The following is a 15,127-nucleotide window of genomic DNA, read 5'->3' as shown; positions in this document are numbered from 1 at the left end:
GATCAGACAGGGCATGTTATGGCCAACCCAGCGCGTAACTAAGGCCTGCTCACACTCGTTGGCCAGGCTGAGGAGACTACAAGGATCTATATTATCCAGCCTGTCACCCAGCCGGCTGTTGATTGTAGATCACAGGAATAAAAGATGCAGGGAAAAAAAAAAAAAAAAAGGGGAAAATACAAATTCACAGGACCAATGGTCCCACTGGGAGCCAGGTCCTTCTACACTAGGCAGAAAAAAACACTGGAGCTGCTGGATGCAGTATGAGGGGCTATGGCCAGTAGGACCGTCCCCTGGATGGTACTGTGCAAGTTTTGCTATTTTTAACACTTTCTGCCTAGTCCTCTCCTGACTGTGTCCGTCAATGAAAGAGAAAACTATTTTTTTGAGTTTTGGGTAGAGGGAAGAAAGGATTAGAACGCCTGTCGGATTTTGTTTTGCTGCCTGTGTCACTGTTGGGGAGATTCGCCCTCTCCATTTGTCCCGGTTACTATTATCAATGAAAGGAAAAAAAAAAAAAAACAAACACAAACAAAAACACCTCATTCTGGGTTGTCCCCCAAAAAGTAGGAGGGGAAATCTTCCAATGGGGACACAAGTTCTAGTGAACTGGGGGTCCCCAAGAAATGCCCTTCATTTTTAGGGATTTCCTCACTTCCTGTTTGGCTATGGGACAGGAAGTCAAAGTAAATCTCTCCAATGGGACACAAATGGCAAAAACAAACATTACAGGGGAAGTTTCCTTCTCTTAACAGGCAGGTAAGCTAGCACAGGTTTCCACCACCCTGGAGAATGTCCAAAGAAGGCATATAAGTGCATGCTTCAATTATATATTTTTCTACAAAGACTACACAACACAAATTCATGAACAGCTTACGTTTTGCATTGCCAGTCATTAGCACTGAACAACCCGCGACTCTTTTCCGCCAACGTTTTCCCAATCTCTGTCCCTCCAGCTTTCATCATTTTCGCATCAGTTGTTTTTTCTAAGTAGAACATAAAAACGGTGAACATTCAGGACCAGAAAACATGCGGCATCTTTGGGTAAACAATTATATAAAAGTCTCACCTCGTCCGCATCGGTTACAGCTTGTCCTTCTGGCAAAGTTCACATTGGCACATCTAAAAGAAGAAACAGCCGGGTAATGAATGCTCCATACATTATATATAATTTGCGCTAGATAACTCTGCCCGAGCCGTCTTGAAACAAAGCCAATGTTCACTTCTCTCTGTACACAGCAGACAATCCATAATAGCCGTGAGATAAATTCTGTACAATGTGTGACCTTCACATGCAAGTTAATCATTACAATCACCAACCCCCAAAAAGGGATATAATTACTTTGTGTATTTTAAGACAACGTTATGCACTATTTTTAAAACAGGAAGCAAAGTTTAAAAAAACACTCCGGTCTAAACTGGAATTTCACCCTAGAGTTATCTTGTACATTAACCCCTTAGTGCCGACCGTGCGCACACATGCGGCCTCGGCTTTAAGGGGGTTTTACCGGGATGATGAATGCAGGTGCCGGTTTTTAGAGCAGCGGGCAACTCTTCAAGAATAACAACCGATGCGGCTAAAAGCCACTCAGCAATTATCCCAAAGGAGCGAGAGGGGACAAGCGCCCCCCCCCCCAATCCCCCCTCCCCGATCTTCCCGGGCCTCCTGTCCCACCGGGAGACCCAAGACACGATCGGGCAATTCCGACGGCTAGAGTAAGACTGGAAGGAAGCCGGAAACTGCTAAACTGCTTCCTTCCAGTCTTCTTTCTGTAAACGCAGAAGTGACGTCACTTCCGGTTTACTCTGTTGCCAATGGCGCCATTTAAAGAAGAGAGAGAAAAAAAAAAAACAGTATTCAGAAACGCCGTTTTGGCCGATCTGAATACTTTGAAGTGCAGAGGAGGGACCCAATCCCTCCATAAAGAGTACCTGTCACCACCTATTACTGTCACCAGGGATGTTTACATGCTCCCCCCCCCCCATCACCACGGATGTTTACATGCTTTCCCCCCCACCCACACCCCCATCACCAGGGATGTTTACATCCTCTCCCCCCCCCACCCACACCCCCATCACCAGGGATGTTTACATCCTCTCCCCCCCCCCCCACCCACACCCCCATCACCAGGGATGTTTACATCCTCTCCCCCCCCCCCCCCCCACCCACACCCCCATCACCAGGGATGTTTACATCCTCTCCCCCCCCACCCACACCCCCATCACCAGGGATGTTTACATCCTCTCCCCCCCCCACCCACACCCCCATCACCAGGGATGTTTACATCCTCTCCCCCCCCCCCACCCACACCCCCATCACCAGGGATGTTTACATCCTCTCCCCCCCCCCCCCCACCCACACCCCCATCACCAGGGATGTTTACATCCTCTCCCCCCCCCCCACCCACACCCCCATCACCAGGGATGTTTACATCCTCTCCCCCCCCCCACCCACACCCCCATCACCAGAGATGTTTACATCCTCTCCCCCCCCCACCCACACCCCCATCACCAGGGATGTTTACATCCTCTCCCCCCCTCCACCCACACCCCCATCACCAGGGATGTTTACATCCTCTCTCCCCCCCCCCATCACCAGGGATGTTTACATCCTCTCCCCCCCCCCCCCCCCATCACCAGGGATGTTTACATCCTCTCTCCCCCCCCCCACACCCCCATCACCAGGGATGTTTACATCCTCTCCCCCCCCCACCCACACCCCCATCACCAGGGATGTTTACATCCTCTCCCCCCCCCCCCCACCCACACCCCCATCACCAGGGATGTTTACATCCTCTCCCCCCCCCCCACCCACACCCCCATCACCAGGGATGTTTACATCCTCTCCCCCCCCCCCCACCCACACCCCCATCACCAGGGATGTTTACATCCTCTCCCCCCCCCCCCACCCACACCCCCATCACCAGGGATGTTTACATCCTCTCCCCCCCCACCCACACCCCCATCACCAGGGATATTTACATCCTCCCCCCCCCCACCCACACCCCCATCACCAGGGATGTTTACATCCTCTCCCCCCCCCACCCCCATCACCAGGGATGTTTACATCCTCTCCCCAATACACTATCTCAAGTTGGACCCAGAATTGGACATATGGGCAGAGGGGGGCAGGGGGGTTGCTGTGTCCACCACCCAGGTATAGTGTAGCTGAGCTGATTTGATGGGGGGTGATTACTCACTACAGAAGCCAATATGCGGGTGCGAGGCAATGGACGTCCGCCGGCACATAATAAAATCCATCACTTCCCCTGGTGAAAGGAGCACATACAGTACACAAACACTGGCTAGGCACACAATTAACACTTTGATCGCCCCCGATGTTCAACCTCTTCCCAGCCAGTGTCATTAGTACAGTGACAGTGCATATTTTTAGCCCCGATTACTACATTAGAGTCACTGGTTTCCACAAAGTGTCAGCATCCTGATTGCCTACCATACTATCACATTCCCGCTATAAGTCGCTGATTGCCACCATTACTAGTATACCACACAGAGGTAATCAAATACCAGCAAAAGAATATGATATTTGTGGGGAAACAAAATGATAAATCTTATTTGGGTACAGGGAACGACTGCAAAATTGTCAGTTATAGTAACATCATATTGCAAAAAATGGCCTGGTCGGAAGGGGGGTAAACCTTCTGGAGGTCAAGTAGTTAAAGCAGAACTTTACCCTAAAGAGGAAGTTCTACTTTATGTGCCGCTCTTATTTTTTTGGAACTGCCCCTACTTCCAGCCAGACCACCCTAGGTGAGTCCACTAGAGGTTCGGCACCCCCACCTGAAATCTTCTGGGAGATGTTGCACAGCTCAGGTGCAGCGGCAAGGAGTCACAGCTGGCATCCCACACTCAACATGCCAACTCTGGGGACCTATAGACTGGCGAAGAACTGGCCAGGGTAAGGAGAATGCTGGATCAATGGACAGGTAAGTAACCCATTTACAAAAAAAAAAGTCTGCAGCTACAGGATTTGTAGCTGCCGACTTATTTATTTTTTCAGAGTAAAGAATCCCTTTAAAATGGCTTGTAAATACTGCCTGCCAAACTTGCCAACTGAGTTGAGCTCACTGGAACTGCGGGCCAAATGTTTGGCAAGGTTATCCCAATCAATATCCCCCTATTCTGCAAAAGGGGGGTGCGCCGATGCTAATTAAAAAAAAAAAAAAAAAAAAAGTTAAGTATGAATACTTTCAGTCAAGAACTTGCTGATACGGAGTATTGATATTTTACGGTGCAATTTGCGGCCATACAAAATGAATGGGCACAAACCGCACTGCAAAGATTTGAATGCGATTTCCCCCACCGCTCATGTGTGTGTGTGTGTGAGAACCCAATAAAGAAAGCAAAGGGCCATGAAGAGCAGCAATAGGCAGTTTATTAAAATGTTATAACAGCCCACAAAGTAAATATGATCAAATCACATCTGCATAGGTGTCCCCAGCCCACTGATGATAGCAAACCACGGCCACTGGGGGAATGTGCGCCCCCCCGCATAGAAGGACGCAGGGGGCCCACGGAATGTGCGCCCCCCGCATAGGACGCGGGGGGGCCCACAGAATGGGCGCCCCCCGCATAGAAGGACGCGGGGGGGCCCACGGAATGTGCGCCCCCCGCATAGAAGGACGCGGGGGCCAGCGGAATGTGCGCCCCCCCGCATAGGACGCGGGGGGCCCCCGGAATGTGCGCCCCCGGCATAGAAGGAAAGGGGGGGCCCACGAAATGTGCGCCCCCCGCATAGAACAAGGGGGGCCCACGGAATGTGCGCCCCCCGCATAGAACAAGGGGGGGCCCACGGAATGTGCGCCCCCCCCCAAATAGGACAGGGGGGGCCACGGAATGCGCGCCCCCCAAATAGGACAGGGGGGCCCACGGAATGCGCGCCCCCCCAAATAGGACAGGGGGGCCCACGGAATGCGCGCCCCCATAGGACAAGGGTGCGCCCACGGAATGCGCGCCCGCCATAGGACAAGGGTGCGCCCACGGAATGCGCGCCCGCCATAGGACAAGGGTGCGCCCACGGAATGCGCGCCCGCCATAGGACAAGGGTGCGCCCACGGAATGCGCGCCCGCCATAGGACAAGGGTGCGCCCACGGAATGCGCGCCCGCCATAGGACAAGGGTGCGCCCACGGAATGCGCGCCCGCCATAGGACAAGGGTGCGCCCACGGAATGCGCGCCCGCCATAGGACAAGGGTGCGCCCACGGAATGCGCGCCCGCCATAGGACAAGGGTGCGCCCACGGAATGCGCGCCCGCCATAGGACAAGGGTGCGCCCACGGAATGCGCGCCCGCCATAGGACAAGGGTGCGACCACGGAATGCGCGCCCCCCCATAGGACAAGGGTGCGACCACGGAATGCGCGCCCCCCCATAGGACAAGGGTGCGACCACGGAATGCGCGCCCCCCCATAGGACAAGGGGGGCCCACGGAATGCGCGCCCCCCCATAGGACAAGGGGGGCCCACGGAATGCGCGCCCCCCCATAGGACAAGGGGGGCCCACGGAATGCGCGCCCCCCCATAGGACAAGGGGGGCCCACGGAATGCGCGCCCCCCCATAGGACAAGGGGGGCCCACGGAATGCGCGCCCCCCCATAGGACAAGGGGGGCCCACGGAATGCGCGCCCCCCCATAGGACAAGGGGGGCCCACGGAATGCGCGCCCCCCCATAGGACAAGGGGGGCCCACGGAATGCGCGCCCCCCCATAGGACAAGGGGGGCCCACGGAATGCGCGCCCCCCATAGGACAAGGGGGGCCCACGGAATGCGCGCCCCCCATAGGACAAGGGGGGCCCACGGAATGCGCGCCCCCCATAGGACAAGGGGGGCCCACGGAATGCGCGCCCCCCATAGGACAAGGGGGGCCCACGGAATGCGCGCCCCCCCATAGGACAAGGGGGGCCCACGGAATGCGCGCCCCCCCATAGGACAAGGGGGGCCCACGGAATGCGCGCCCCCCCATAGGACAAGGGGGGCCCACGGAATGCGCGCCCCCCCCCCATATATGGATCTGACTAGATACTTTGAGAGTTGTTATAACATTTTAACCACTTGCCCTCTGGAAGATTTACCCCCTTTCATGGGCAGGCCATTTTTTTACAATACAGTGTTCTGGCATATTCAGTCCGGCCATCATATAGCGTACAGCCCGTACTGCACATGCGCAGTACATGGCAGAAGAAGCTTCGTAAAATTTCCGAAGCTGAACGGCGCCTGCACCGTGAGTGGAGGTGGTAGCCCCACCATCCAAGCGGACATAGGGTTGTGAAAATTAGACGGCCGCTCGCTACGCTTCGGGCTCGGCTCTTTTTTATTCCTACTCTATGTCCACTTGGATGGTGGGGCTAGAACCTGGACTCAGTGCGCAGGCGCCGTTCATCCTCGGCTATTTTCGGAATCTGTGTTGCTGTGTACCGCGCATGCGCAATACACAGCGGACGCTATCTGATGGGGGATCTTATATGATAAGACAACGGCACTGCGCCACTGTAACTGACAATTTGCAGTCATGACCCGCTGTACCCAAATAACCCTCTGCGTTATAAAATATATAATCTCAATACAAAAAAAAAATCTAATTTCTTTATCAATTTAGGCCAATATGTATTCCGCTACATATTTTTTTTTTTTTTAAACAAAACAATAAACAATATGCATATATGAATAATGCAAAAGTTATAGCGTCTACAAACCATGTTTTTTTTGTAACGGTGGCGATCAACAACTTATAGTGGGACTGTGATATGGTGGTGGACAATTGTACACTGCCACTTTTTGGGGACCAGTGATCGGTGCTAAAAATATGCACTGTCACTGTACTAATTCTGGATGGCCTCTCTGCACACTGCTGGAAAGTTTGTATATCAGTGTGCAGAGGGTCCAGCCAGAACTTGTAGTGTTACTATGTGGTCACACCCCTTTAGCACCGGACAGTTTAGATAAATGTAGAAGCCATTGGGATTTGAGTGCAGGTATATCTGTTCTGTCACGGTACTAATGACACTGGTAGGGAAGGGGTAAATATCAGGGGTGATCAAAGGGTTAACTGTGTACCTAGCCAGTGTTTTACTACAGTGAGGGGGAGGTGCTTTTACTGGGGGAAGACATGGATCCATGACCCTGCTTTGCACAGACACAGGATCAATACCTTCCCTACTGACAGAACGGCGATCTGCCTTTTTACATAGACACACTGCTCTTCTCCCTCAGTACTGAAGGATCAGTGGGTGGCGGCAGACATTGAGTCCAATGTATGTTGATTAGATTCCAGAATGTTTTCCCCCCCGCACAGAAGGACGCGGGGGGGCCCCACGGAACGGGCCCCCCCCTGCACAGGACGCGGGGGGCACCACGGAACGGCCCCCCCCCTGCACAGGACGCGGGGGGCACCACGGAACGGCCCCCCCCCCTGCACAGGACGCGGGGGGGCACCACGGAACGGCCCCCCCCCTGCACAGGACGCGGGGGGGCACCACGGAACGGCCCCCCCCCCTGCACAGGACGCGGGGGGGCACCACGGAACGGCCCGCCCCCTGCACAGGACACGGGGGGGCATCACGGAACGGGCCCCCCCCGCACAGGACGCGGGGGGGGGGGCACCACGGAACGGGCCCCCCCCGGACAGGACAGGGGGGGGGGCCCACGGAACGTGCGCCCCCCCGGACAGGACAAGGGGGGGGCCCACGGAACGTGCGCCCCCCACGTAGGACAAGGGGGGGGGCCCACGGAACGTGCGCCCCCCACGTAGGACAAGAATGTGCGCCCCCCACATAGAAGGGCATGGGGGGCACAGAATGTGCGCCCCCCACATAGAAGGGCATGGGGGGCACAGAATGTGCGCCCCCCACATAGAAGGGCATGGGGGGCACAGAATGTGCGCCCCCCACATAGAAGGGCATGGGGGGCACAGAATGTGCGCCCCCCACATAGAAGGGCATGGGGGGCACAGAATGTGCGCCCCCCACATAGAAGGGCATGAGGGGGCACAGAATGTGCGCCCCCCACATAGAAGGGCATGAGGGGGAACAGAATGTGCGCCCCCCACATAGAAGGGCATGGGGGGGGCACAGAATGTGCGCCCCCCACATAGAATGGCATAGAAGGGTTGGGTGTAATGATCACAGGTCCTTTTTATTGATATTCATTGACACTCCTGACTGGAATAGGCCCGCTTCCTGTGTGATTGCTGGGAGTTGTAGTCCTCCAGCAGCACTAATGACCCTCCTGCTCCATGAAGTCTCTCCGGTCACTCCGGGCCTCACAGGCCGCAGCCTCCCCCTCACCGCTCCTCCATCTCCCCCACAACCCGCCGCCTCCCTCACTTCTTATCCGGACAGATCCAGTCTCCGTCACTGACGCGGAAATTCTTAGACGACATCTTGGCGGCCTCCATCGGCTCGGTGATAAAGGACCCCGAATCCATTCGCCCTCTGTGAGTCCTGATCCTACGACACGCACACGAATCACTCGCCCGCTTCCGGTCTGTTCCTGGCGGGCCCGCTGATGTCGCAATGGCAGACTTCCGAGACGAAGAGAGCGCCTATCTGGTCAGGAGGATGTATGATTCATACAGGCATACGAAAGGGCACCTAAAGGAACGCAAGGCCCCCAACTGGAAACGTGACGAGGGCGTTTCCTCAGTGACTCCTAATGCGCATGCGTAACATTTTTATTTTTTTATTTTTTTTTAAACTTATGGGACGCTTCGGTGACTGGGCATGCGTGACATTAACAACTAATGGAAGCTTCGGTGAATGCTACTGCGCGTGCGCTTTATGTTTTGGAAGACGCAGGAACTCTGTATATTAACAATTTTGCGCCCAGTGTCGCTTTTTCCTATTTTTGTTTAAAATGATAGTTCACTTTTAGAAAAAAATTGCCTATGCAAGTGTTATCAGATTTGGCGATCCGTCAGAATTTGTAACGGAAGTGACGTTTCATCGCCTCCATCTTGCTACACCCCGCACTCCTCCACTGTAAGGCTACACCGAGAAGGGGGCGAGCGGACATCTTGTTACACCCACCGGACTTTTGCATTTCACAGTAAAGGCAGCATATATGGTGAAATTCAAGCGGGAGTTCCACCGTTTTTTGTTTTTAAAAGACAGCAGCTACAAATACTGCAGCTGCTGACTTTTAAAATAAGGACACTTACCCGCCCAGCGCGCCCGCGATGTCAGCACCCGAAGCCGATCTCTCGATCAGCTCTCGGGTGCTGCCGCCACCATCTTCGGTATGGGAATCAGGAAGTGAAGCCTTGCAGCTTCACTTCCCGGTTCCCTACTGCGCATGCGCGAGTAGCGCTGCGCAATAAGGATGGTCCCCCCTGTCTCTGGGATCCGTGTGTTTCCCAGCAGACAGCGGGGGACCCGCAGGAAGTGGCGTAAATATCTGCGGCTATCTATGCCCAAAGTGGGTGCAAATACCTGTACTATACAGGTATCTGCACCCCCTCCCCTCTGAAAGGTGCCAATTGTGGCACCGGAGGGGGAGGGGGGGGGGTTCCAATGAGCGGAAGCTCCACTTTAGGGTGGAGCTCCGCTTTCAGTATTTAGAAATCCACCGGATTGTTTACATGTTGAATTATAAAAGCAGCAGTGTTCTGTCAGATTAGCAAACCTGTGAGATCAGCAGGTTTGCCGCTGCTTCGAAAATTCAACATCTAAACAGTCTGTCAGATTTCGAAAATACCGTATTTGACCTTATAAGCTCCATTTACATGCAAAACTTTGGTAGGTGTAACAAGATGTCCGCTTGCCCCCTTCTCAGTGTATCCTTGTGAGGGGTGTAGCAAGATGGTGGCGACGGAACGTCACTTTCGTTACCAAGTCTAACGGGTCGCCTAATCTGACGAAACATAGGCAAGGGATGTGTGTAGATTAAAGAGGAACTGCAGTCTTTTCACATAATTTGTAATAAAAACATTTTTGCCATTTTGAAGCTTCCCTCCAACCACTTTGCATATTATTGTATATATACTGTGATTCTGTACTTGCCAAATAAGCTGCAGAAATCTCCATCCACTGAGTCTGGCTGCAGACATTTTAATTGTGGGCAGGCTGAGGCTGCTGCCTGTTCACTTCCTGGATTTACAGACACACAGGGGCACACCTCCAGCTCTGCAGCTCTCATTGGCCCTCATATGACTCACCCCCTCCCTTCCTGGCAAGAGAAAGAGCTGTGCATGATGTCATAAGCCTAGGCTTATTACAAGGCAAGAAACAGGAAGTGGGCTGTATAAGATATTTACTGGCAGAAAAAAAATGTTTTACTATCCAAAGTTAAAACATTAAAGTGGTTGTAAACCCTTACAACACACTTTGACCTACAGGTAAGCCTAGATTAAGGCTTACCTGTAGGTCCAAGAAATATATCCTAAACCTATGCGGTTTAGGAGATATTTGCCGAAAGACCGGCACCGCTGGCTACGGCGCATGCGCCGTAGACAGAGGCGCACTGAGCACCGTCAACGGCGACTATGCCACGCGTGGCGGCTCCCGTGCGCATGCGCGGGAGTGACGTCATCGCGGCTTCACCGAATAACAGCGGCGGAGCAGCGAGACCCACCGAGAAGATGGATGCGCTGGACTACAGGGGACAGCGGTGACTTTGCTGGCTCCTGTGTCAGGTAAGTGAAACATAATGGACTACTATGCGATGCATAGTAGTCCATTATGCTTTACCTTTGCAGGGAATGAAAGAGGAAGTAAACTCATCAGGGTTTACTTCCTCTTTAAAACAACAAGGGTATTGTTGATTATTGAGTATTTTGCAGATCTCATTTATTTTTGAAAATGAAGAAAGAAAATAATTTTTTTTTTTTTTTTTAATTTTCAAAACTTTGTGAAAAAATGCTTAATATGCCTCTCAGCAGATAGCTTGGGGTGTCTACTTTCCAAAATGGGGTCACTTGTGGGGTTTTTGTGCTATCTGGGCATTTCATGGCCTCCGAAACTGTGATAGGTAGTGAGGAGTGAAATCAAAAATTTACACCCTTAGAAAGCCTGAAGGCAGTGATTGGTTTTTGGGGTCCTGTACGCAGTTATGCCTCGTACACACAATCAGACCTTCCAACAACAAAATCTATGTTTTTTTTTTTCGACGGATGTTGGCTCAAACTTGTCTTGCATACACACGGTCACACAAAGTTGGGCGGAAAGTCCAAACGTCAAGAATGCGGTGACGTACAACGCGTACGACTGGACTAGAAAAGGGAAGTTCAATACCAAGTGCATCACCCTTTGGGTTCCTTCTGCTAATCTCGTGCTAGTAGAAGTTTGGTGAGAGACGATTCGCACTTTTCGGACTCGTGCTTTTCCGATCGTTACTGCTCTTCAGTTTGTGCTTGTGGGTTCGTATATGTTCTTCAGTGCGTGTAGTATTTGTTTGTCAGTGCGTATTATTGTTATAGTACGTATTTGATTTTCAGTGCGTTCTTGTCCACTTGTGTCTGATTTTCACCTCGCTCTTCTTAGGCCTTGCTGTTTTTCAGTGCTTTCTGTTAGTTCGTTCTGACCAGCCGACCATTTTGAAGCCATGTTGCCTGTACGTACACGTCGTAGAGTTCGTGCTGTGCAAGGGCTTGGTGTTGGGGTTCTTACTTTGACCCAAGTCCAGTCCATGAACAGGGAAATGCTCTCATATCCCTTTTTTTTGCGGGAGATCCAGGAGAATAATCCAGACGACTTCAGTAATTATCTCTGGATGACGGACCCCGTTTTTCACAGTTTTTTGGCTTTGCTGTCCCCTTATATTACCAAGCTGGACACCTGCATGTGGCAAGCCATCACTCCTGAACAAAGGCTAGTCGCCACGTTGCGGTACTTGGCGACGGGGAGAAGTCTGCAGGACATCAAGTTCTCGACAGACATCTGCCCCCAGGCTTTGGGGATCATTATTCCAGAGGCCTGTTCTGCCATCATTTAGGTCCTGCAGAAGGACTATATGAAGGCAAGTTTTCTCCTTTAACATCACATTCCATGTATTTCATGTTTTCTAATGTATTGTATTTCTTTCATCATTCCCTAATTACCATGATTGTAATATGCTGTGAATGTCCTCTTTGTTCTCATGCATGCTGGAAGTTTTTAATGCTCCTCTTTTGTCCTTCATGCATATTGCCTTCACAAACCTCCACAACATGATATCCTGGGCCCATACACACCTAGCCTGGTCACTTAACAATGTATTTTGTCAGCTCCATTGTAGTGCTTTACCCTAAACACCCCCTAAAATGTGCACAAATGTTATGTGTGCGCTTACATTCGTGCAGAGTGCCAGAGGCTTTTAGTTTGGTCCCAAAATCATTTGGAACCCCCCTCCCCCCAACCGCTAAGTCAACCGATACCAATCCTCTGTCTGCTGACTTTGCCCAACCCATAAACACTATACCTACTTCTTTTGTGGTCATATTTATGGATGAATTCACCAAAGCATGTAGTAAAAGGGCCTGCCTGAATACTTTCAAATGGTACTGTTTAAAGTTTTGTTCTCCTATTATCTTGATAGGTAATTGCAGAATGTAAAAATGTGCTTCAATTTGTACAGTGTGTATTTATATTTTTGTATTATGACACTTCTTATCTGTCCAGTGGGCTGCCAATAGTGTAAGGAGGGGCTGGCCAAAGTAGACACGTTATTTATGCATTCAGCTCTCAATGAAGTGGAGAGGGTTACCTGTCCAAAACATCCCCCCCCCCCCCCGGGTCATCAGAGAGGGGGAGGAATCTGATAGGTGGACCTTATACTTTTGTCTTTAAATACTCCTTCAAATAAATGTTATACTGATGTTGGCCAAGAATGTTTGTGTCTAATTTGCTTGCAATGTTTATGTGCAAAATGACTCATTTTTTTTCTTGTTTGACTCCACAGTTTCCTTCAACGCCACAGGAATGGCGGACTGTGGCATACCACTTTGCTGATCCTTGGGACTTTCCAAACTGTGAAGGGGCAATTGATGGGAAACACGTCCACATAGTCCCACCCCCCAACTCGGGGTCATACTATTACAACTATAAGGGGTTTAATAGTATTGTGATTTTGGCGGTGGTGTCGGCGACATATGAGTTCCTCTATGTGGACATGGGGAAGAATGGCCGGATGTCGGGTGGTTGAGTCATCGCCCAGACCGAGTTCTACAGGTGTCGCATCTCCAGAGTGGTGGCTTGGGATTGCCACCTCCGGAAGAGAACGTGGAAGGACTCCCATCTCCCATTTGTGTTTGTTGCTGATGAAGCATTTGGTCTGGTGAACACCTGATGTGGCCGTTCCTGATGAGGACCCTCACCCCAGAGCAGAGAGTTTTTAATTACCGGCTGGCCAGAGCCAGAAGAGTGGTGGAGAACACTTTTGGGATAATGGCCAGCCGGTTCCGCCTATTCCTCACTGCAATTAACATGGTGGAATATAAATGTAATCACATAATTCTTGCCTGCTGCATTTTACATTTACAACTTTTTGCACAAAAATGCAGCAAACTATGTGGCCTCAGTTGGGTCTGAGGCCGGATTATTACCAGATCCAAAACTGATGGCTCTTGAAGCTGGCCATCCTGGCTTGCCCCCCAAAGTGCCCATGAAGTTCACCAAAAGTATCTAGAGTACTTTGCGGGTAGGGGGGTCATTGATAAGCCACCAAATGTCTGAGACATTTTTTAACTAAATATCTTTTTGAAACAGAATTAATATTTCATTTGATTTACTACTTGGGTTTCTTTTAGATGTCTCCAATGGGCTTTTTTTCTGCCTTTTTCTTCAATAGTGCAAACGTAATTTATTTGATACATGAGGTGACAATCTCTTCTTCAGCTAAATATTATGTTGTGGGTCTGCTACACACAGCTTGTTTTTGTTGTTAATGTCTGCAATGCATTAATGATAAAAATATTCATCATTTTCAGCACTGTGAAGGAGATTTGTGGATCCACAAAATGGGCTAATTGTAGCAAATTATAAACCACTGTGGGTGTAATTTACTAAAGGCAAATTCACTTTGCAATACAAGTGCACTGCAAAAGTGCACTTGAAACTTGTAATGCACAGTGGATTTGCCTTTAGTAAATAACCCCCATTGTCACTGTAAACACCAACTTACTCCAAAAACTGCTATTGAGCATTGAAAGAAGAAGCCACATATTGTTGAGTAGAAAACATTTTACTCAAAACACATTCACATGTGCGTTTAGAAAAGGATTTTTGAACAAACCAACATCTTTGGTTTTTAACATTTTTTTGTCACATTAGAAATAGCCTTTTTTTGGTTAAACAGGCATGTTTCAAAACATAACATACATAACTCAGGAACTTACAAAGTTCAACTTTGATAAATTGAAGGCAATGTGAGGCATTATTATGTCCAAACTGTGTTGATGTTGCCTTCATCAGATGGGGTGATGTCAACACTGTAAAAGACACATTTTGAAGATGCACACAAATTGGGATTCAAACTGGGGATTTTCCTCCTGATCCCATGCCTAATGTCAATATGTGTTAGTTCCCATCATGGGGGATCAATGGATGTGTTTTGGGGGTGCAACCCCTTCCTCTCACCTATTTGATTTGGGAGGAAGGGGTTGTACCCACAAAACACGTACATTGATATCCCATGATGGCAGTTAGCACATGTTGACACACTGTGTGCATCTTCAAAATTTGGCTTTTATAATACTTTAAAACTTTTTTTAAATTAAAAAATACACAATAAAATGGTACAATTTTGTTGTTTTTTTATATTCTGCCTAAAACATCAATGATGTTCTTCATTTTTTTTTTGAACATCATTGATGTTTTCCTTTATATTTTCTAAATCACGATTGCACCCCATTATCTCCCCGATGAGGACCTCGGCACTTTCACTTGTGAAATGAGATTCTTTTTCCACAACATACACATCACCTAAAAGAAAAAAACGCATCATGTATTATAAATATGCAGGCATAGATCTCTTACCTGAAGCTTTTGGTCTCAGACACTCACCTATTGTGATGACAATTTCGCTCACTTCATAAACGTCTCCCTCATCCTCCTCTGCTTGTATTTTGGTGACTTCCCCTTCTTTATGGGGTGTGGGGTCCCCGGTGTCCTCAGATATCCCGAGTCTTTTTCTCCTCTA

At 50.2% G+C, this 15,127-nt stretch overlaps 1 protein-coding gene across 1 annotated transcript in view; it reads right to left on the bottom strand.

Moving 5' to 3' along the window:
- Positions 1 to 8,615, bottom strand: part of ZRANB2 (zinc finger RANBP2-type containing 2) — a 32,050-nt gene extending 23,435 nt beyond the window's left edge. The window contains exons 1-3 of the mRNA XM_077450481.1: positions 8,341 to 8,615; positions 1,070 to 1,122; positions 878 to 986 (exon numbers count right to left, since the gene is read on the bottom strand). Of these exons, the coding sequence (XP_077306607.1) occupies positions 878 to 986; positions 1,070 to 1,122; positions 8,341 to 8,441 (263 nt within the window). The 5' untranslated portion in view covers positions 8,442 to 8,615. The remainder of the gene's footprint in view (positions 1 to 877; positions 987 to 1,069; positions 1,123 to 8,340) is intronic.
- Between the last annotated feature and the right edge of the window lie 6,512 nt (positions 8,616 to 15,127).

The sequence above is a fragment of the Lithobates pipiens genome, unplaced genomic scaffold, assembly GCF_037356315.1.
Source record: "Lithobates pipiens isolate NorthernLeopardFrog02 unplaced genomic scaffold, aLitPip1_a1.2 Scaffold_23, whole genome shotgun sequence".
In the NCBI taxonomy this organism is placed as follows: Eukaryota; Metazoa; Chordata; class Amphibia; order Anura; family Ranidae; genus Lithobates; species Lithobates pipiens.
The sequence above is the reverse complement of the archived record's forward strand: the minus strand, read 5'-3'. Positions and strand labels throughout refer to the sequence as shown.